This window comes from Gadus macrocephalus, chromosome 8, assembly GCF_031168955.1.
Source record: "Gadus macrocephalus chromosome 8, ASM3116895v1".
NCBI classification, from domain to species: Eukaryota; Metazoa; Chordata; class Actinopteri; order Gadiformes; family Gadidae; genus Gadus; species Gadus macrocephalus.
The window spans coordinates 5,775,822-5,798,449 of NC_082389.1; the positions used below are offsets into that span (position 1 = coordinate 5,775,822).

The 22,628-nt window shown below is 45.7% G+C and overlaps 1 protein-coding gene across 1 annotated transcript in view; it reads right to left on the reverse strand.

The window, feature by feature from the left end:
- The window catches only part of LOC132462706 (dipeptidyl aminopeptidase-like protein 6), a 67,195-nt gene that overhangs the window by 18,818 nt on the left and 25,749 nt on the right, over positions 1-22,628 (reverse strand). Inside the window, exons 2-5 of the mRNA XM_060058405.1 lie at positions 12,927-13,041; positions 10,070-10,168; positions 513-607; positions 326-400 (exon numbers count right to left, since the gene is read on the reverse strand). Of these exons, the coding sequence (XP_059914388.1) occupies positions 326-400; positions 513-607; positions 10,070-10,168; positions 12,927-13,041 (384 nt within the window). The remainder of the gene's footprint in view (positions 1-325; positions 401-512; positions 608-10,069; positions 10,169-12,926; positions 13,042-22,628) is intronic.

The window sequence follows — 22,628 nt, forward strand, 5'->3', positions numbered from 1 at the left end:
CTCCCTCTCTCTCTCTCTCTCTCTCTCTCTCTCTCTCTCTCTCTCTCTCTCTCTCTCTCTCTCTCTCGCTTCTCTCTCTCTCTCTCTCTCTCTCTCTCTCTCTCTCTCTCTCTCTCTCTCTCTCTCTCTCTCTCTCTCTCTCCACCAGATCGCCCGAGAACAGGTGAGGCTCACGGGTCCACGAGGCTGCAGACGATGTAGCTGGCTGCGTAGGAGTGTCGGTAGGCCTGCAGAGACACAAACAGAGACCCAAACAGTGACACGCTCGTTGAACCCTGAACCTTGAAGGTGAAGCAGGTAAACGCTCTGGTTAGTGACGTCTTACCGGAGTCACACCGTAGGCCAGCAGCACGTGTTGCATGTCAGGGGAGAGCTGGTACTTGGTGGCTTTGTATGTTTCCTAGGCAGGAGCAGAAAGCATCATCAAAGATTGCTTCCCCCGATTGAGCTCCGGTGCGTTTGGGTGTGTTGTTTACAGGGTCGAACACAGGACACGGCCTCACGCTACTCACAAACATCTTGCTGTTCACCAGAATGTGCTTCTCCAGTGTGTCCGCGTTGAATCTGAGCACGTTGCCGTCCCTTGAGCGAAACAGCAGTTCATTGTCTGGGGAGAAGGCAAAGAAGAGGCGAACACGCAAAGGGGAAGAGCTCACCGTTAAAGAGGCAACGCAGGCTCCTCATCCGCTGAGTGACTGAAGATCCACTCCCATTGTGCTCCCCGTCCCTGAGACGTGCTTGTCATGCACAACATCGACCGGACAGAGTGCTGCCGTTAAACCAGTCATTTACATTAGCATTTATATTTAGGGGATGTAGCAGATGCGTTTGACCAAAGCGTCTTACAATGATTCACACATACACTCACACACCAACGGTGGAGTCGACCACACATCCGGCGACAGCCAGCTCTCCGGGAGCAGTTAGGCTCAGGTGCCTTGCTCAGGGTCACCTCGACACACAGCTAGGAGGAGCCGGGGGTCAAACTAGCATCCTTACAACTGTTCATTCACACACTCATACACCAACGGTGGGTCGACCACGCACACATCCGGCGACAGCCAGCTCGTCGTGAGCGGTTAGGGTCAGGTGCCTTGCTCAAGGACACCTCGACACTCCAGGGATCGAACTAGCATCCTTCCGGTTACTAGGCAACCGGCCTCCTCTAACTCCTGAGCTGAGGCCGTCAGTCGGCCACCGCTGTGCATCCCGGCGACCATCCCTCACCAGGCCGACGCACACACACACACACACGGTCTGATGTCGCTGCCCTCTGGCCCAGTGCCAAAGTGCCACATCATGTCCCCCCACCGTTCCACAAACCGTTCCACACACCGCACACCTCCCCCCCACCCCCCAAGGGAGCTTTCCTTCTGAGCAGTTACCACGGCAATATTATCTGATGTGTTAACACTTGCCACATCACAGACGATTTTAAACAGTCAGATGCGCTGCTTCGACGCCGCCCTTTGGAGTCCTCAGGGGGCTATAACCAGCGTTATGTGTGAGGCGGAGAGCTAGGATTCACAGACCTAACTGCTAGGACAGACGGGGATGGCACTAAAGGGCCAGTCACCAGCTTTGCTTACTCCCACGCCGGCCAGATGAATTTTTCAGACGTTGACATTTTGTCTTCCTGCGTGCTGGCAGGAGGCAGTGCGATCCAATTCGATTTCACTGCCAATTTGGAGCAAGGCTGGACACTAACAGGTTGTGAATGCTGGTGTGAGCTCAGTCCAGGACGTCCCGACCCAGCCAACTTAATTAGGGTTAGTAATTCTATTACTGCGGCTCATCTGTGCAATGCCGAGCTCAAGCACTTTGAATGATATCCCCTGACAGCATTGTAGTGCGGTGATATTGCATTGAGGCAGCTAGCAGATATGCTTCTATATTAAAGAAATTGAACGGAAAGTAAATTATCTCCTGAATCGGTAACCAATCCAAATTCTGACCAAGATGCAATAGTGTGCGCTACTGTGAAGGAGTGAGTGAAGAAACCCATATGGTGGTCCTACCATCTGAAAGCTACCATCTGAGCATAACATTTCCACAAACCTCTTGTTTACATCACTCTCCCCACCAACGCTCCGCTAACCGCACTCAAAGCTCAATTCATGCCTCTGGCTGTTTTCCTTTCCTTTCAACACCGCATTTATCTTCCTCAAACTAATGAAGCAAACATCTTTCAAAAAGACAAAAAAGACAAAGGGTTTGTCGTTTTATCTCCCAGTTCCTTTTTGTTCTAGCAGAAGTAAGTGAGACTGGGCTTAGGCTAAACTTGCCGGAAATTATTAATTAGGACCAGCCCGGAACACTACGTCGCGAGACCCAGAGGTCAGGAGGTCTGGAGACTGCAGAGCACGGCGGTACTCAAAGAGCTGCAGGGAGCCGGTATGCAACGCTGCAAAAATATAAGCCCACAAAATATTGATGAGGAACAATGAAGTACACGGTTGTCCTATTGGATTTCATTTCAGGGAAGGTCTTTATACCTGCAAATCACTGTTGATTGTGTTAAAGTAACTCAATCGACAGACCCCAGTCGGATCTCCTGTCAGATTAGGATGCTGACCCTCAGTTTGAAGGACACATTCGCAGGAACTAGCCCCGGATGTATCAGGATGTTCCAAAGTTTCCAAAGTTAACAAAAACTAATTGATATCACCTGGAGACTGTTTGCGGGAACACAGTTGTGATCATTACAGCAAAAAGACGCAGTTGCACACTCGGGCTAAGTAGGACGCTGGAGAATAGGGTGTTGTTCTTCCTACGGTGCCGTCATTACAGCGGGCGGTGTGAGCTCTGTACGCATCAGTGCACGGATGTGAGGAGCGGTGTTTTAAGCTACACAGACGTGTGCGTGTTGTGTTAGTGAAGGTGGTGTTGTGGTGGAGGAGGTGGTGGAGGTTGAGGAGGTGGTGGTGGTTTAGAAGTGGCGACAGCATGAATGTTATGCTAGTGAAGTTAATTAGCTTCTCCCATCTGCTTTGGGGACTGCACTCTGGCCTTGTTGCCGCCTGCTACTATTGCTTTCCATCAATCAAACAGACCATCTTTAAAGGAAGGGGGAAAAGTTCCACTCTGAAACGCAGAAAGAGATGGCGGTGGCATAACGTCTGCATTTAAACAAGCGGCTCTGAACTAAGTGGGGAAGAAAATGAAACACAGACGCCTTCTCAGAAATTGACAAAGCCTTTTTAACCGTAGCTCTGTAGCGCATATCAAATAATACAATTATACAAAACAAGCTGATGTGATTTGCAGGGCTCTTAAGTTCAGAGTGAGATTTGGGGGGGGGGGGGGGATATTAACACGTGATTGCATACAAATGTGTCCACAGACATGGTGACTAATGTATGATAGTAAGCATTATTGGCCCTTAACACTAATATTCAGAAACAACACTGCCTCAAAAGGCTTAAGCAACACTAGTAGAGGCATCTACATTTCCCTGAACTTTTAAACGTTGCAAACGTGCAAAAACATAATTATATATTTATGTGGCATTCAGTCCGATGCTTGAAATATATCTGTGGCATTCAGTAGGCTAATGCTGTGGTAAAGTGTGTAAAGTATGACCAAGTGTTTCTTTCTGTATGACCAAGGCGGCGACAAGCTAATGCGTTTGAAGCATTGCAGCGGCCTTGACGGCGCCGTCTGATCGCCAGAAAGCCTTGGTTCACACACCGTTCAGACACACTGTTCTCACACCTAGCACTATTAGCAAAGTACTATTAGCTAAGTACCATCACCCTATCGACACTGCACACTGCTGTAGATAGGGTGACTGTAACCAGACGTCTCACCTTTCGCACTTTTCATTGCCTCGGCATCAACAGCTCCCTCTGATAGGAATGTCGTCCTAACAGCACCTTACTGCGATGTCACCTAACAGTACAGCTGTCGTCGTCAGTGCGATGCGCCATCAAAGACAAGAGCTGTCACGGTAAGTAAAAACTGAAGATGAAGACGTGTTGTCGTTGTTGTGGTGGAGGAAATGGTGTTGTGGTGGAGGTGGTGGAGGTGGAGGAGGTGGAGGTGGAGGAGGTGGAGGTGGAGTGTTTCCGACAGCAAGAATATAATGATAATATCTATCGGTATTTCTCCCAGCGCCAGCCAGTAAAGCTGGTACATTCTGACCGCATATCGTTGGCCTCAAATGGCCAAATTTGATATCTAACGTAACTCTACTCTCAAGTCCTCTATTTGACTTGTGCATTGTTGAAGCTAAATACCAAATTAACCTTCAAATATGACATAAGCAGTTATGCTATGAGAGTTTAAGATATGCAAGGCTTGAAGAGCGCAACGTTGGGTACATCGTACTGGCACACTACCTCTCCGCAGCGTAGCGCACGTGCGAGGCGAGAGTCTGAGGTAAGCGTTTGATGTACGAGATGTCGAGTGCGACTCGTGCCGTGGGGGCTTCTGGCAGTAGGATCAGATACCATCTAGTCACAACCCAGAGTTCTCTTTGATCAATATCTCAGACAAGCTGCTTTATGGAAAGAGTTCAAGCTGCTACTTGACCATCGGGCACTCTTTTACAACCGTTTGTCCTGTAACAAGACGGCTCCGGGCTAAACAATAAAAGCGCTTAACACAGGCCCTAACGTCAAACAAACAATAAATCGCAGCAGGATACGTTGAAAGTATAGGGGAGGGAATGAGCTTAGCCTGTCTATACGCGTATGTCTGATTTTGAATGTGGACAATCTACAACCAGCGTTTGATGTTGGGTTGTGTGTGTGCAAACCACCGTGATAGGTAGTTCACCCATTCTTAATATTCTAAATACGTATGAGTCTGTACATTTGAAGATGCATTTGGCTAGGAATCTTGTCTAAAACCTTGTAAACATGCTGGGAGAAAGAAGCACAGTTCAAGAGGTTTTTGTTCAATACAATTCTGGCAGAAAAATGTAATTACATTTACATTTACACGGTTGATAGAAATTAACCCATCAGTAACCCCTCTTCACAATGCTAGCTCTGAGAAACGATCTGTAATACTGGAAGTCCATTCTAAAGATGTTTTCTTTATATCAGCCAACATTTTTTTTTATACAAGCTCACATGCACAAGGTCGTTGCTATTGCTTTCTTCCAACAATAACGTTAAACCCTTGAAACGATCAATAGCCTGATAGAGTCGGTATCAATAGCTCCAGGGGTAATTACTAGTACCTCTGCTGCCCATCCCTGATCAATACACCAAGCGGTCTTACTTCAGCCTCTTGGCTGGCACAGTTTGACACCGTTTGTCTCTGCCAGCAGGGGGCAGTGAGCTGAACAATGAGCATTATCGCGCGTTTCCATCGGCTGGTGTGGTGCGGTTCAGTTCGGTTCGCAAAGGTGCGGCAAGGATCATGTTTCCACCACCAAAAGTGGGCGTTACCCGGACTGAGTCATACCGGAACCTCGGAACTGGGCTGGGCTATACCGCCCCCTCTCTACCGGACTGAGGCGAAGCGAAGCGAACCGCACCCTGGTGGAAATGCGCCATTATGCCGCGTTTCCACTGCAGGGTGTGGTACGGTTCGGTTCGCAAAGATGCGGTACGGATTGCGTTTCCACCGCCAAAAGTGGGCGTGACCCGGACTGAGCCGTACTCGTTTTGCCCTCGTCTTCAGTAGGCCTACTCCTCCGTTGGGCTACTGAGACGCCTGAAAGGGTGCCGGAAAATTCGAGCTACACACCCCCTCCGTTGATTGGTCGACAGAATCGTCACTTCCGGGCGATATGGGGATAAAAACAAACAAACAGTACCCGCAAGGTATTATTCTGGACAATGGACATGTCACGCAAAACTTTAGCTTGGGCGAACAAGGAGGTGGAGACGTTCCGAAACTGTTGCTGGACTACTTCCATGGTAGTTCTTGGTTTAATGTGTCGCGTTCCTCTTTTCCATTGTTTTTATTGAGCAGGCTACACGGCCTACCGTAAAGGGTACTGTCGGCGGTGGAAACGCGACCTCGGAACTGAGCTGGGTTATACCCATAGGCGTCGATTACGGGGGACATGTCCCCCCCACTATTTGAAATATGAATTTTGTCCCCACCAGTTTTAAAAATGTGCAAACCAATTGCGACTGAAAAAATCCCCACATACTAAACCGAAATCGTCGAGTCTAAAATCATGCGATAGGCGCGCTCGAAGACATCATTTATTAGATAGGCCTACCTAATAAACCGTTGGAACACACAAGACCGGAACCCATAGCAACGCCGGTAAACAAACCCCGACTCCCGAGAAGCCCAATCCCTATGCGCTACGGCCATCCGGAGGCACACAGAGCTTTTGGCCGTGATATTATATATACAATTATATTATATTATATACTATTATATATAGAGTAGCGAAGTCACGCCTCTTCCGGTAGGGCTCATGGGACCTATGAGATCGAAAAATATGAATGGGTGTCAATGGAGAGAAAATAATTATTTTCTGGTCCCGGTCTTTATATGCCCTGGATTACACATATGTTGTTTGTGGATTTAAAGGATAATTTTTCATGCAAAGAGTTCGACCGTTTATTGTGTAATTGTTCAGATAAAGGCTGTAGAGAAAACACAACGAGAAAGACTACACGGCTCGTATGTGACGTCACGCTCCCTGCGACTGGCGTGGAGAAGACCGACAATCTTCCCATCGGCATAACTGAAACTCTGCACGTGCCCCGACTTATAATGGTTTTCACCTCTTTCGATGCTTTTATCCTCCCCTTGGAAAAAGCGGTGAAGTGGGGCAGAGAGATCGCCATCTCTGTGCCGAGTTCCAAGGGCGGGTGTGGTGACGTATATCATATGCGTCGAGAGCAGCGAAGAGCTGTAGTTCACAAAGCGGCCTCACATAAAACCTAAAATTATCAAACTTCTTCACGAACATTTTTAGTTTTCTTTGCATGAAAAATTATCATTTAAATCCACAAACAACATATGTGTAATCCAGGGCATATAAAGACTGGGACCAGAAAATAATTATTTTCTCTCCATTGACACCCATTCATATTTTTCGATCTCATAGGTCCCATGAGCCCTACCGGAAGGGGCGTGACTTCGCCACTCTAGAGCTCCGAGAGTCACAAACGGCAACAATCACTTTCTCCTCCATGCTGCAGTACACCCCGGACTGCACTGCGCTGAGTTTGACGGTTGAACGCTGATTGGCTGTTACGTTACACATGTCACTCAGTGGCCACGCTGTTGAACGCTGATTGGCTGTCATCACGCGAAATTCGTGTCAAAGTTTAAATTTGTCGCGCCACAAATCCTCGTGAACGCGCTCGCCTGTGCACGCCGAAAGTGTGGTGCGACAAATCAAAAAAATTCGCCCGATACGCGTCTATCCGTTCACTTTGTATGGGATCTTGTCGTCCCGTTGCGTTTGGTGTGAACGCACTGGAGAAGTTTCAAGACAGACAGCCAAAATTGACATTTTTATTCAGAAAATAGCCGGTCCTTTTGCTTCCTATAAAAAGCATGTTTGTGACACTGCATATCGATATGGATACGTCATCTAGCCTGCATGTGGAGGGCCACATAAGGTAAGAAATTGGTTTACGTAAACTTTGCTGCTGGTTCTGTTTGCTCGTGAATCGTGATGACCTGGCCAAAGGTTACCCACGGTCCTAAGCGATTTTGATCTGATTCTGGTTGGTGCTCCAGTTAGTATGCATTGTATATATAGATTGCAGCTAGTAGCAGCTACACACGGTGCGATTGCTATGCCAATGTGGTTATAGTGGGTTTTGTCTGATTGAGATATGTGACGACTTGGAGCCCGGTAGGCCTATCCTGACATAAATATGTTCTCGCATAACCTGTGTGATTATCCTAAACTGAAGGGGATTTTATTTGCGGACAATTTTCTTATGATGTTGTAATGAGTGAAGTCTACATTGGTCCTTCGCAAGTGTTTACTGGTGGTCAGGATTTGGCAGATGCAATTCTCCTCTGGGTGCTTGTATTTTTCTTATTTTTTTAATGCAGCATAACATGCTACCAGCAGCCCTTGCTCGTCTTCAAAAGGCTGATGCTCAGTACCTCGTTTCATTTCATACCCCCTTTACAGTCTGGCATTGTTTGTCTGGTAAACTTTGTTGATGTCAAGATAAGTGTTAAATTGCCAACACTGTTCTTTGTCCTGTGTGCACTAGTATTAGGCCTACATATCCCGAGCCAATACCCTGGTGTTTCCAACGCCGTTTTGCAAAACAAGCCAAAACACAAACTGTGGTTTTCAACTTTTATTGTTCGAATAGGATCTCCATAGGCCTGGCCCGAATGCCATTTTTCAGGCTTCGAATACTTCGGTTTTTCGGAGCGAATATTCGAATACTCGTTCCAGAAAAAAACACCATCAAAAACAACATTAATAATCCTTATATACTCCCTCGAACCGATTTTGACAGTATCTGCATATTTTGTTGACGATTTAATAGCTTTTGACCGTTAATTAGTAGGCCTAAGTAGGTTGAAGTTCCTTCGTTTTTCCCTGTGAAAGCGAACGGCTGTTGAGTTCCAAATCAGCTGTTCTCTGCCATCTCAGCTGTTCTCTGCCATCTCAGCCCTTACGGGAGCTTTTCAATTCATCCTGGAACGTGCATCTTTTCAGGGAATTTGTACAATAAATCCATAACAAATACCCGAATATTGATTGTCTTATGTGTCCATATTATATCCATTATATTGACCGGGTATTCCCAAGACGCTCACGCTCTGCAGCAAGCCAGTCACAGTTGATTGGCGCGGCGCTGTACAGCGAACGTAAACAAACAACTAAGCTAAGGTTTTAAGTATTACTTTTCCTCCAGAGATCCCGCTAATGTTGTGTTATAAAGTAAAGGGAAACAAGATATCTATTCTTCCTCCACCTCTCTCGCTTCTCTGCTTGGTGTCGCTGACGCTTATAGTTTGCCTCCCTCCCTCGCTCTGGTAAAGTCACGTGAAAAAAAAAAAGAACGAAGCTCCGAATACTGATTTAAGCTTCAAATACTAATTTTCCGAACCAGTATTTGAATAATTTCAACACCTGACAATACACTGTACAGCATATTGTAATGCAGCGTTGAATGGATGAATAGCTTACATAAGGGTACCCAGCACTTTTCAGACCACACTCAAGCTTATGGTTCGTGTCCCCACCACTTCTAAAAACAAACTGACGCCCTTGGTTATACCGCCCCCTCCCCACCGGACTGAGGCGAACCGAACCGTACCGAACCCTGCATCGGAAACTCGGCATTAGAAAACCATGGAGGGTCTATGCAATCTGGATCCGGGTCCTTGGAAGTTGACTTGCCACATGATACAGGACAGGTCAGAGACTGCATAAGCAAATGAGGACTATAATTATCACGCAACCAATCTTTTCTAAAATGCATGCATCCCCTTAGGGTAAAATAATGTTGTTGAAGCGGTAGTGTAAAATATTTATGTTTCGATCTATTTGTCGTCCCCCTTGGGTGACACTTTTTTCGATAAGTGGCCATTTTCTTTCAAGAAATCCAAACCGTCTAGTTCATCACATTCATAATACTGCAAATGCATGGGCATTTATTAGTGGGCCCAAGGCTCAACCACCATTGTGTTACCACATTCAGTGATAGATAGTGACATAGCACTTATTGTGTGTTGTATGTGCTTGCACTTAAAAAAAAGCACTTAGCATTATGTAGTATCTTATCCTAGCTGTCTTTGTTGTGTACGGGGAATGGGTTAACCAAACAACTGTTAGTGCTTGGCACTCGGTTCTATGAACATCCTTTCTGTACCGACAGTGATATATTGTTTCTCTTACTTCTGACAAAAACACTTATTATAAGTCGCTTTGGTTAAAAACGTCTGCTAAATGCCCTCAATGTACAGTAAATGCAAATGTAATTGTAAAATGACATAACAGACATTTATTAAAATAGATATCTGGAGATACTTCCACTTTGAGGTGTACTTTACCCTCAAACCTAACCCAACCCTTGCATTCTTATGCTAGACAAGTGGCCGTAGCCTTGTCCATTCACAGGAGGATGCATCAAATGTATTTTCTATCAAAGTTGAGGCTACGTACCACTCAGCCATGTGCCCTCAGGTTGATGGATGTGCAGGGCCGAGCCGAACACGTCTTCCACGGTCACCTTCTTCTTCCCGGCCATGCTGTCATCTTCCCCTGTAACGGACGCCACCACAGAGAAGCATGTTTACAATGAAAAGATACAAGGATGAGGTGTAAGGTGTGTGCTTTATGTGCTCAATGACGTACTAAAAAATATTTCTACATTATATTCAAATGTAGAAATCTGGACTAAACTTAAGCTTCCAAATTAAGAAATCGGACTAAAACATACAAATCCAAATGTAGATATCGAGACAAAACGTCCGTGTCCAAGCGTAGCAATCGGAAAAAAACGTATGAGTCCAAATGCAGAAATCATGACTAAAACGTACAAGTCCTAATGTCGGTATCAGGAATAAAACATACGAGTCAAAATGCAGAAATCGTGACTAAAAAGTACGAGCTATGAGACGTTATGACCCCCTGTTGCGTCTCTCAGCGCACTGGGGGGTTTCGCTGTGTGGGTGACATTTCTAGTTTCAAAGAAAAAGCAGGACAACCTGGGTGTGGGAGAGATTAACAACATATTGGGTATGCTTTTCTTCACATGCAGTCGTGCTCAGGTGGGTAATGACTTTGCGTTGTTCTGAGTCAACTGTAAGTTGTGTGAACTTCCCAAAGAGAGAGTTAGCGGGGGAGGAATTCCGATTACTTCCTCATATCGGCAGTGATGCCAGTAACGCGTTACTGGCCTCGGACCACTTACTATTTCCAAACCAGTTATCAGATTAAAGTTCCTCATCAAAGTCACTGTGCGTTACTATTGACGATTGGCGTTGAGACTGATGGAGTAGTTTGTGTGTGTCTTTCTGTCTGTCTGTCTGTCTGCCTGTCTGTCTGTTAGTGTGAGAGTGCATGTGTGTGTGAAGCGTGAGTCTCCAAAGACTTCAATTTATCAGAGGCGAGTGTCGACCTTGACTCTCCAGAGTCCGCGCCACCAGTTGTTATTGGCGGCGGAATTAGTCGCGCGGTGCTGCGTGCGTGATTGTGTGTGTGGATTTGGGTGCGTGCGTGTGTGCGTGCATGCGTGCGTGAGTGCGTGTGTGCGTGCGTGCATGTGTGGAGCTGTGTCCGGCGATCGCCCCGTAAAGCGTGCAGTGATATTTTGTCTACGCACTAAAAGTTGATGGAAGCGGTTGAAAGCCTTGTGTCATTGTGTGCAACCGGGGCCGTAGCACCAAATTCTGGGACCTGTATACAAGAGGTACTGATGGGCCCCCCCGAATTCCCCCTACCAGCCCCCTGCGCAGAATTGGAAGACCAAATGTAACAAATAAAGTAACTTGTAATCTAACTTAGTTACTTTTAAAATCAAGTAATCAGTAAAGTAACTAAGTCACTATTTTAAGGAGTAACTAGTAGTCAGTAATCAGATTACTTTTTCAAGGTAACTGTGGCAACACTGCATATCGGTAATTTGAAAGCAGGGGCAAAGAAGGAAGGTAGTGCCTATATTGATCTGCAGCAAGGCGAAGAGAGCTTTCTCTCGCTCTCATTCCTAAAAATTCCCAATGAGATCAGAAGCTGACAGCTGTAGAGCAGACACAGCTAATGTAGCTCAGGTGGGAGAGAGAGCGGCAGATAGAGAGCGAGAGAGCAACAGAGAGAAAGGACGAGGATGAGAGATAGGGAGCGAGTGACAGAAGGAGACACAGGGAGAGAGATGGGAGATGGCGTATAATAAGCCATCCTAACCTGTCTGTCTGCGAAGCGAAAGGTATGACAGTGACAAAAGCGCACATGTCGATGGCGTGTTTGACAGCAAAGTCCTACAGCGTTGGAAGACGGAGAGAGGGAGAGAGAGAGCGAGAGAGACAGAGAGACAGAGAGACAGAGACAGAGAGAGACAGAGAGACAGAGAAAATGGATCCTTCTGGGAGTGCGTGTAGAGTCAGAGGGATCTGGCTCAATAAATACGTAGTCGCAGGAAAGTGTTTGAGCCTTAACAGACATTTGAAACCAGAGGAGGATCGCTCCCGCTCAGCGAGCGAGTCTCTAGAATCAGAGGGAGAGCGCTCATTCCCCAACACCAGGCAAATGGCATCTCTGATGCCGTGCCAATTTGACAAATGGCCTGGGCCATTACTGCATAATCATCTCCATTAAACAGACCTGAATGGCATTACACATTAAAAGGCCCATTATCTGGTGAGAGGGTGACCTAGCCTTTGTGAAAGAACAATATGCAATCTGACCCGCGAAAAATCTATAAATTATGATTTCTTGTAGGGAATGGGTTGACATTTGAAAACACCTAGCCAACCCCTACCGGAATTGGGGATGTCATACGAAAAACCAAACCATTATTATTTGGGTTGGTTTGGGGTTTGTAAAAGCTGGTGGTTTGGGTGTGTATTTGTGCATACCACACTAGCTTTCAGTACGCATGTGTGTACGTGTGTACCAGGGCTCCATTGTGTCTGTGTGTACCAGAGTGTTTGTAGCTGTCTGCATGCCAGCCGTACATAATATTGTGTTGGTTGTGTTTGTGTGTGTGTGTGTGTGTGTGTGTGTGTGTGTGTGTGTGTGTGTGTGCCTGCGTGTGTGTATGTGTGTGTGTGTGTGTGTGTGTGTGTGTGTGTATGTGTGTATGTGCGTGTGTGATGAGTGTATGTAGGTGTGCGTGTGTGTGTGTGTGTGTGTACCAATGCTTACCGTCTGAGTGAGTATAGCTGTATGCGTGCCAGCCGTACATAATATTGCGTCCGTTGTGTTTGTGTGCTCGTGTGCGTGCGCTTGTGCACTTGTGCGTGCGTGTGTGCGTCCGTGCCCGCGTGCGTGTGTGTGTGCGCACGCACGTGTGTATACTCACGCGGGGTGAGCAGGATGACGGAGGTGACGATGAGGAAGCAGATGATGAGGATGACGAGCAGGGCGATAACGATGCCCTTCCAGTTCCTCTGGGGGGGGGCGCTGCCGACCAGGTCCTGCCAAGCAAACACACAATCGACGCACAACGTCAAAGCACAGCGTCAACACATAGAGTCAACACACAGCCTCAGACGGGAAGAAGACCAACGCACACAAAACCTCGCTGAACCCCGAGATTAGTGCTGACACACACTTCAATCTAATTTAAACTGAAAATTGCGACCCATCGCATATCTGCACACATTATAACGATGTGTAACAGCTCTCGTGTGCCTCCCGAAGCAGACGAGGGCATATTGTTAGTGAACAGCTCTGTGCTCCGCATAAACCTTTGAAAGTGTTCCAATGGGGTGTGAATTCGCAGAGCGTCGTATTATCAGAAACATCAGCGTTCCCAATGTGGTGCACATGACCTGATGATGAATGACTGTGTTATTCATGATCGTAGCAAAACAAAATGGGTCAGAAAAGATAGGCAGAATATTCATTATATATTATGCAACAGTTAGTTCCGACCCCGTCATTTGATTTGACGTGAGGTTTTCCATGAGTGCTGATCAAGAGTGTAACAGCGCTGGGACTTTTAACCATACGTGCATTAGTCCGCAGTACAGGTGTTTCCAATAACAATTAGTTAAAGTAGCAATCGTTATTAATCTTAAATTGTAACAAACTACGCAACTCAAAGATGGGCCTATTTCCACACATACAATTTTAGTTAAAGTATGAAGTGTTGTCAAGAGAGGACAATGAGGAAGACAAAAGCCTGAATACTTCTCGGGCAAACCGCCAGTTTACCCCTCAACTGAATCACAAGTGGCACAAAGTGACAGCGGACCCATATTTCACTGACGGCTCAATAAACTGACAAATACAGGTAAATGTACACTATGCAAAGTAGCTGGCTGCAGTCATGTGCTTAGACCTACACAAAGTAGCAAGCTAGTATGCAGGAAAAGGTTTCTTGTGTTGCTTGGCAACAGTTTAGTCCCATTCCAGTTTAAATGAAGGATTAAATGAACGAAAAGATCATAACCTGTTGAGAGTAGCGTTAGAGTTAGCTAACGCATATAGCAGTTGTAGAACTGTTGTGTGAAGACTTTGATTATATATACACCATTCAGACTGTGTCCTTGTACCTCTGAAGGATTCACAGCCCGTGCTGATATTCAGTACAGGAATCCGTATTGTGCGATTTTAATTAAAAAACAAACCAACTCGAATCACAATAAGTCACACATGGGCAACCGCAAAGTTACACACCGTACCCTAACCAGACACGCACGCAGAAACAAAAAAGTTTCTCTGCAACAGCTGCGACCGAAACGCTATTTTTTTCTCCAGGCGTTCCCAAACTGTCCCTGTGCTAAGAGCCCCTGTAGGTGTGCCCTGGCGGCCCCGCTCGTGAAGCACAGAGATCATCCTTGCAGTCAGCCAAACATGGAGCTGCTCTCTTAGCACTCAGGGGCCCAGAGCCGAGGCTGGACGGATGATGGAGTGAGCAGCTAAGTCCACATGACCGCAGGCTGTTATAAGTGCAGCACCCCAGACTGCAATTTAGGAACCGGCAAGCACTTTTCGCTTCTGTAAGCCCATAGATGCTTTTTTTTTTATATATTACTGAGGATGGTAGTATAGCAGAAAATCCTATCATCATCACAATCATATTCCCCACCCTTATCTGTGTTATGTGGGGGAGCAGACAGGTCTCTGTGTGATCCAATGAAGGGTTAAAAAGTCCAAGCTTATGTCTGGCGCACACATTACAAGGCTTTAGACGGGTTGACGTCGAAGAAAGATTACACACATGCACGCACACGTATGCACACACACACACACACACACACACACACACACACACACACACACACACACACACACACACACACACACACACACGTACACAAACATATCTGAATTGCTTTGGACGTATGGTTTTCCTTGCCCGTATTGCCACCATTGACGATACTGCGATTGAAATGAGAGTAACTGATGGAGGTAATGAAATCTATCGTGGCTTATCAGGATCTGCTTCAGCTACCAGATGGAAGAAAGTGGAAATTGATGGAACAGAGGATATTACTACGGTGGCGCTGAGCATTCACCAAATAAAAAAAAGTTTCACACCTCATCTAGCCGTTAGCACTACAGGATCTCGTAATTATGACATCATTATCTCGTGATTACGAGAAAAGATCTCGTAATTACGAGAAAAGATCTCGTAAACACGACATCAGGATCTCGTAATTATGAGAAAAGATCTCGTAATTACGAGATCAGGAACTCGTAACTACGAAGTCTTGGATGACCCCTCTCCTTCATCAATAACGTGGCTGGCTGGCTGCAGGCCGGCAACGAAGACGCTATCCGACGCTATCGTATTTTATTTCTTGCTCGGATTGAGGCATTGGGAAATATTGATGCTCCTTAAAAGTGACGAGGGCATTTCTATGAGTATGTCAACATTGCGCAGACATCTGAAGTCATTGGGACCGAAGGAAAGCCCAGTCGGACGTGCTACAAGTGGCTCTCTTCCTGCAGGGGCAGGTGAACCAGTACGGGATGCTTCACGGATACAAATGTATGCATCTGAAATGCATCCAAGCAGGCTTGGTAGTAACTCAAACAATTACACAGCGCCTGCTCTTAATCCTAGATCCTCGAGGAGTACAACTGAGGAAACGGAATCGCCTAAGATGTCGTCTTTACATAAACCCAGGTCCAAAGTTTTTGTGGCACGTCAATTCATGCGACAAACTTAAACCCTATGGCATATATTAATAGTGCTGTCGATGGATTTTCCCGTATGGTCATAAGGCTACATGCTAACACCACAAATAGCAATCCCTGTGTATTGCTGGCTACTTCCTTGATGAAGTGGAAAAAAGGAGCGGATTCGGTCAGGTCTGACAGAATTAGGTAAGACCTGGGCACAGAAAACCGATCAGTGGAGCAGATGCAGATATTTCTAAGAGGTTACCATGACCACCAGTTTTCTGAGAGACGCTCAAGTAATCATAACCAAAGGATTGAACAATGGGTATTTTTAAGAAACCACCATGCACAATACTGGATTAATATCTTTCAAGATTTTGAAGGAGCGCGTCCACTTCTCAGGGGACTTCCTCGACAAAAAGGAGCCTAACTTTTGTTATTCACTGATTTCTTCTTTTATGGCTCTTTTCTTTTATTAACAAATCTCTCTAATGCTTTAAAATGCATTTCTGTTTAGCTAAGCTAGTTGATCTGTGTGTCATTTATCATTGAAAAGCACTTTGAACTGCATTTCTTGTAATGTTCTTTACAAAAATGTTTTATTATAGGCCTACATGTAGGCTCTAGCAATATTTTTGCTCTTCTTGAAGGCCCGGGTTCCTCTTCAGACTGCTCATAAGGCGCGGCGTTAGACCTGGGCATTCGAGGCTATAGCCCCGGATCTTTTGGGAATAGCCCCGGATCGCTGGGCCGTCAAAAATAAATAAAAAAAACATAATAATGATGAAAATAGCCCCAGAGAGTATACTTCTTTATGGTTGCATTACCAGCAGCCACAGATGCAGCATTGTAACCAGTGAAAACCGCAAAATTCCGACATGTCTATATATGGGCAGTTTTCGAATAATTTGTTGCAAAATTATTCTTTCTTCTCTATGCATAGCGCATCTCGTCGATATTGCTGTTAGCCTTTTAGTGAGATCAGAGAGTGTTGAGAAGGACGGTCATAAAATATCTTTGGTAAGATGGATATAAGAAGAGAGACCCACAGTGAATTCTACCCGGAAATCGGGTAGGTGCATGACAGTGGTACCGTAAAACTTCAATAGCCCGGGCTTCAATCACTGAACTTTCGACCAAAACTCTTGCTCAGCAAAGATGGGAAATACTATCAAGTGTGTTATTTAAACCAGTATGAATATTACCGTACATGTTAGGCAATCGAATAACGCCTGCACGCCTACACACACACACACACACACACACACACACACACACACACACACACACACACACACACACACACACACACACACGCACACACACACACACACCCAAACGCACACACACACACCCAAACGCACACACACACACCCAAACGCACACACGCACACCCAAACGCACACACACACAGGCAGAGTGGTAATCGGGAGAGTTGGGAGAATTCCCTGTGGGCCGTTAACGTTTCGGGGCCGCCGGGCTGATTACTGCGGGATAACAAAATTGCGTTTATAAAAGTTCCTTGCAGCGCCGTCCGGTATGGGGTGCCGTTTGTAAAAGTTCAGTTACAATTTTTCTCGGAATTACGAGAAAAGCTCTCGTAATTACGACATCAGGATCTCTCGTAATTACGAGTTCCTGGTGTGCTAACGGCTACATAAGGTGTGAAACTTTTTTTTTTTTGCTGAATGCTCAGCGTCACAGTTCGAGAGCATGGAAAAACTTCTACCAAATTAATTTTTTTGTGATATTGTATCTTTTCAAAATTAAAAACCCAATTTAAATATGACCAACTGCATTTAGTTGTCAACCTTCTTTTTAAACATAGGATCTCTGATATCAGCAGTTGGGCTATTCACTGTTTAAATTAAGGATCAATCAAATTGCTTTATAAATAGAACAGACCGCAGTTATCAGAGAACCACCTTCCATTTGATATTTTCGTATTTTTTTCCTATTATCTGATCATAATATCCATTTTCAAAGAAATTGCTTCATAGCAAAGTTGACTTGGATCTCGATGAATGTGTTCCAAGGAAGAAAATGAAATGTAAAAGTGAAGGAAAAGCGAATAATCAAGGCCATTAGAACACTAGGTCTTTCATTTGCTTGAATAATAAGGATTGAAATGACTGAACCTACTACAAAATATAAATGAATTACTCCAGATTAATCAATTAATATATATATATTTTATATTTTTACGGTAGAATTGGAAAAAGTCTTCTAGAAAGGCTGTTATTCACAATTGTACAAAGTTATTTAATACGAAAGCAAAGAAGGTTTTTAAAAGCAGGGAGGAGAAGTCCATCTGTTGGGTGTCATGGCAACAAGGCTCCCTTACTGACTGCTAGCGGTGTCTCACGGGGGGTCTTCTCAGGGCTCTGGTCACCACTCCTGTGGTACGGCAGCTTGTGGGGGAACCCTTCTCATGTCCCCTTCAGTCCTCTTCCTTCAGCTTGTGGAGGAACCCTTCTCATGTCCCCTTCAGTCCTCTTCCTTCAGCTTGTGGAAGAACCCTTCTCATCGTCCCCTTCAGTCCTCTTCCTTCAGCTTGGTGAGGAACCCTTCTCATCGTCCCCTTCAGTCCTCTTCCTTCAGCTTGGTGAGGAACCCTTCTCATGTCCCCTTCAGTCCTCTTCCTTCAGCTTGGTGAGGAACCCTTCTCCTGGTCCCCTTCAGCCCTCCCCTCCCGCCCAGCCCCCCCACTCTGACAGCTGCCCTGCGTCCTGCTGCTCTGGGCTCTCCTACCGGAGGCGGCGGTGTCCTCTCTGGCCACGCCCCCCAGCTTCACACCAGGGCAGCCCAGGGCCTGCTGGTCACCTCAGGAGGGTGAGGATCGATTTTAATCAATTTTTCTTCTGGAAATGACAAATATATCTATATTTTTGGATTTACCCTTTCGGGTAACCCTTTCTGCACATGCTGCCATGTTGACATTTTAATCCTTAAAAATAATATATAAAATTAAAATAATAATAATTCAAAAATAGATTATTGACCATAAATTCGAATTACGATTAAAATTCGAATAATCACCCGGCTATAAGGTCATCACTCTCCCTTCAAAGGTGTGAGCGGATGTTAGAGAGCCTACTGTGGGCTCTCTAGTCTGTCCAACGTAAGTCCTTCCTCCATACGAGCACCGGTGTTTCCCAGCAGCCTGAAATCCAATAGCTCATTCACCAGCTCAGTTATAGAAAAATAATTAAAAGACGCTATACCTCTGACTACGAGACCTGTCCCTGGCCCCGAGGAACCCGTTCCAGCCGGAGACCCGAATGAAGCCTCTAACCTCAATACCCTCTCTGGCAGCACTGGAGCTACTGCTGGGTGATGGAAAACATGTCACTGACTGCGCCGCTTGCGATATGAACTGCAGGAGAGTGGCCACCGGGACCCAGTTCGTTCCTTAATAATACTGCAAATGGCCCTACACCATCGTGTCACCTCGTTCGGCAATAGATAGTGACTTAACTGACATTTATTTAAATGAAAATCTTTGGGGACCTTCTAGATTTTCATCAAAAGTATCTGAAGAGTGTGTGTGTGGGTGTGGGTCTGTGTGTGTGTGTGTGGTGTGTGTGTGTGTGGGATGTGTGTGTGTGTGTGTGTGTGTGTGTGTGTGTGTGTGTGTGTGTGTGTGTGTGTGTGTGTGTGTGTGTGTGTGTGTGTGTGTGTGTGTGTGTTAGTACTGTTTGCAGTCCATTTCGCCTCACGGTTAGGCAAATCAATGGGGAAGGCAGAGAGTGTGTGTACAACAGCAAGCGCATCAATATGGAGATTTACTGCTTCATAAAAACAGGATGTGGAGATAAAGCTGTAGGGTTGCATTTCTCGGGGATATTAATCTGCTGTTTTATCACACATTGGCGAGGACAGAGACAAGCTCTCATATTTAGCTAAATGACAATTCAAGCGTCTGACCTTTAGAGAACCTCTTTCTGTCATCTTTAATGAGAGTTGGCGGTATTTCTGGAAAGTGGGGAACATGAAATAGAAAAAGGACCAGAGACCCTTGTCAAATTGAGTATTTGGTGTTGCCATGGCGTGAACCCATCCAGGGCTAATGAAATGTAAATGACAGAGTTGGATCTATTCCCGACAATGCAAGCACAACAACAAAACAGGGATCCCGCTGCTAATACTCTGGGAGGTGCACCTGAATATTCATTTCCAACTTCCCTGCCACCCTAACATTTTCAATTGCTCATTGTGCTTCTCCACTAACCTGCCGCCTCCAAATTATTCAGCAAAACACCCCGCTTTGTGAGTTAAATACACGATCGGCATTCTGATCGGCACTCACACACTACTTGGTTCGCTCGAAAGAAAACGGGACTGACATCCACGCAAATACCTTTTTCTGCCGTCGAAGGGACGCCCATCTGAATCAATAGATAAATAACACGACGAAGGGTGTCGTTGAATGAAAAGCGGCCTGATCCCCAGACAAAGCAATGACAAGAGCTGGGCATGGGGGCCTAATGATGTCAACCACAGTCTGAATGAGGCCATTCAGCGCCCCACGCAGGGAGACTACGGCCCGCGTTGGCACACATCAGGCGTGTTGTTTCAGCTGCTTGGGGTCTGGGTCTGGGGCTCGGCAGAGAAACAAGGGCTGGGGGAAGTTGATGGGGGAAAATAAACGAAGCCGTCATTGGAAATGGTGGTCAGCAATCAGTCCCTGGTAAAAGCACAGCTTGAAATTATTTTTAATTGCCCGAGTAAAACACACACCATTGAATGGGAAATGGTTGACTACTTTTTCTCGAGGGTGTTAAATCCGTGCCACAGATGTGCCGTATGCTGTTGTGGTTCCATGGCCGGTACAACCGGAGCCATTACATTCCTGTTCGTGATTGGGCCGTTAAAATGGTCGTCAGCGAGAACTTGAGAAAGTAATCTGAGGACATATGAGGATGAGGGCCATGTATTATAAATACACTGTACTCTGTTACAAACTGCTGCTCTGCAACAGCTCCCTGCAGTCCCTGTGAGAGATGCTGTCTGCTCCTCCACCCTAATAATAATCTGCCATAGCATTTACACAAACCCCTTGACTCTAAGCTCGGGGCTTACACAACCATACTGACATACTATAACAATGTTTATTGTTATTGCGTCGGTAGCACGTCGAAAATGGATATCCGACCAATTTGAATCACAGGAGAGGTGAAGTTTGGACAAAGGGACGATATCGGCATATCAGAAGCGATACTTGACAGACCCAGATGAATCCAGTGGGTGAGACCAGAGAGGGGCACCTGCTTTGTCGTGTTGTGTTGGTCTGTGTGAAGAGCAGGCATGCGTACAGTAAAGCAGATAACAATGTGAGCAGCATCAATAAATTAGGAGCAGCGGTTTCTATTCCTTTCCTATCCAAACATAGCACCATAACAAGCCAAGAGCATTTTTTTCCCAACGTTCTATGAACGTCTTACCGACTGTGCTATAAAGGGTATATATACCCAAGAGGGAAAACAACTAATTCTTTCTATCCACTCATTTCTATTTTCATTCTGTTTCCCATGAAAAAGGGCTTTAGGAGATCTTCTTTTCTTTTTTTTAAACCCAAGCCTGCTTTATTCTTCTCTTATCTGTTATCTCTCACTTTTTGATCTCTCTCTCTCTCTCTCTCTCTCTCTGTCTCTCTGTCTCTCTGTCTCTGTCTCTGTCTCTGTCTCTGTCTCTGTCTCTGTCTCTGTCTCTGTCTCTGTCTCTGTCTCTCTCTCTTTCTCATCGCCCCGGTCCCACTTTCCCTTTGTCTCACCATCTCTTAGTCTCTGGCGCTCACTGCTGAAGTGTGAAATGGATCTTTCCTGATCTTGCGAGCCACCTGGTTTCCAAGGGAACCAAGAGAGTCATCCGAGTCAGATGTGCAGTCAGCAAAGGGTTGGTACGGGGTTTGGGCGAGGGCTAATATTACCGTTGACTCTCGCATGACAGAATGAATTTACGGTAGGCCCTACCGTAAATTTAGAAAACGTACAGATACCGGGAGAGGATTTACGACGAAACAATGAAATCAATGCGACCCGAATTTCTTAATGAATGGCTACCTTGAGGCCTTAAGAGCACCAGTGAGGGTGAGACCTGTGATTAGTTGACACATGATCTATTGGCCGCCGTAATGAAGTCGCAGACTCTGATGGGTCAAACATGAAGTGAAGCAGTGCACTATGGACATGAGGGTAAACTTTTCCCCTGGAAGTCCATCAATTAACCATGGGCCTTCACAAGTGAGATTAAGAATTCATGCCAGCTGGATATTGCTCCAGTGTCGGAGGGAAAGATGTCTGTCTGCTTCTCTCCAGCTTGTGTTTCCTGGGTGGGAGAGTCGGCGGGGCGAGTGCCACACGCAGCCAATGGTTCAATATCAGACCACGTGCCTAATAGCACGCGCCCAAATAAAGCTCCATTAAAGACTTTTGATGGGTCTATTGGTGTGATCAATCAACGTGATCGCTCTTATGGGAGTGCAAAAAACATGAAAACTCACATCGGTCATATGTGGCATTTGATTAATGACCTATTTTGAAACCTTTGACACTATTTTATGAATAGCTCATGATATGGCTTGTTGAGTCATCAATCATAAATCGTCAACCGACCAAAATAATTGATATTTTTCGAGCTTTTTCCAACATCTATATTTAAAACCCAACTCGACATAGAAATAGCCCGCTCTGTGACCCGGCATTCACGCATACGAACGAGAACACTATTATCCCATTTCGGAATTTTCTCTCTGCGATTCATTTTTTAACATATGTCCTTAGGAGAGCCCAACACACTTTTCCCGCAGCCACATCCATCGTCTGTATTATTCATTTTTTGCAGCCTCACACACTTACAGCCGAGGGAAGAAACACACTTCGCAATCTGCGTGGCGGGAACCGCTCAATATTCAAGCAAACCGCATTAG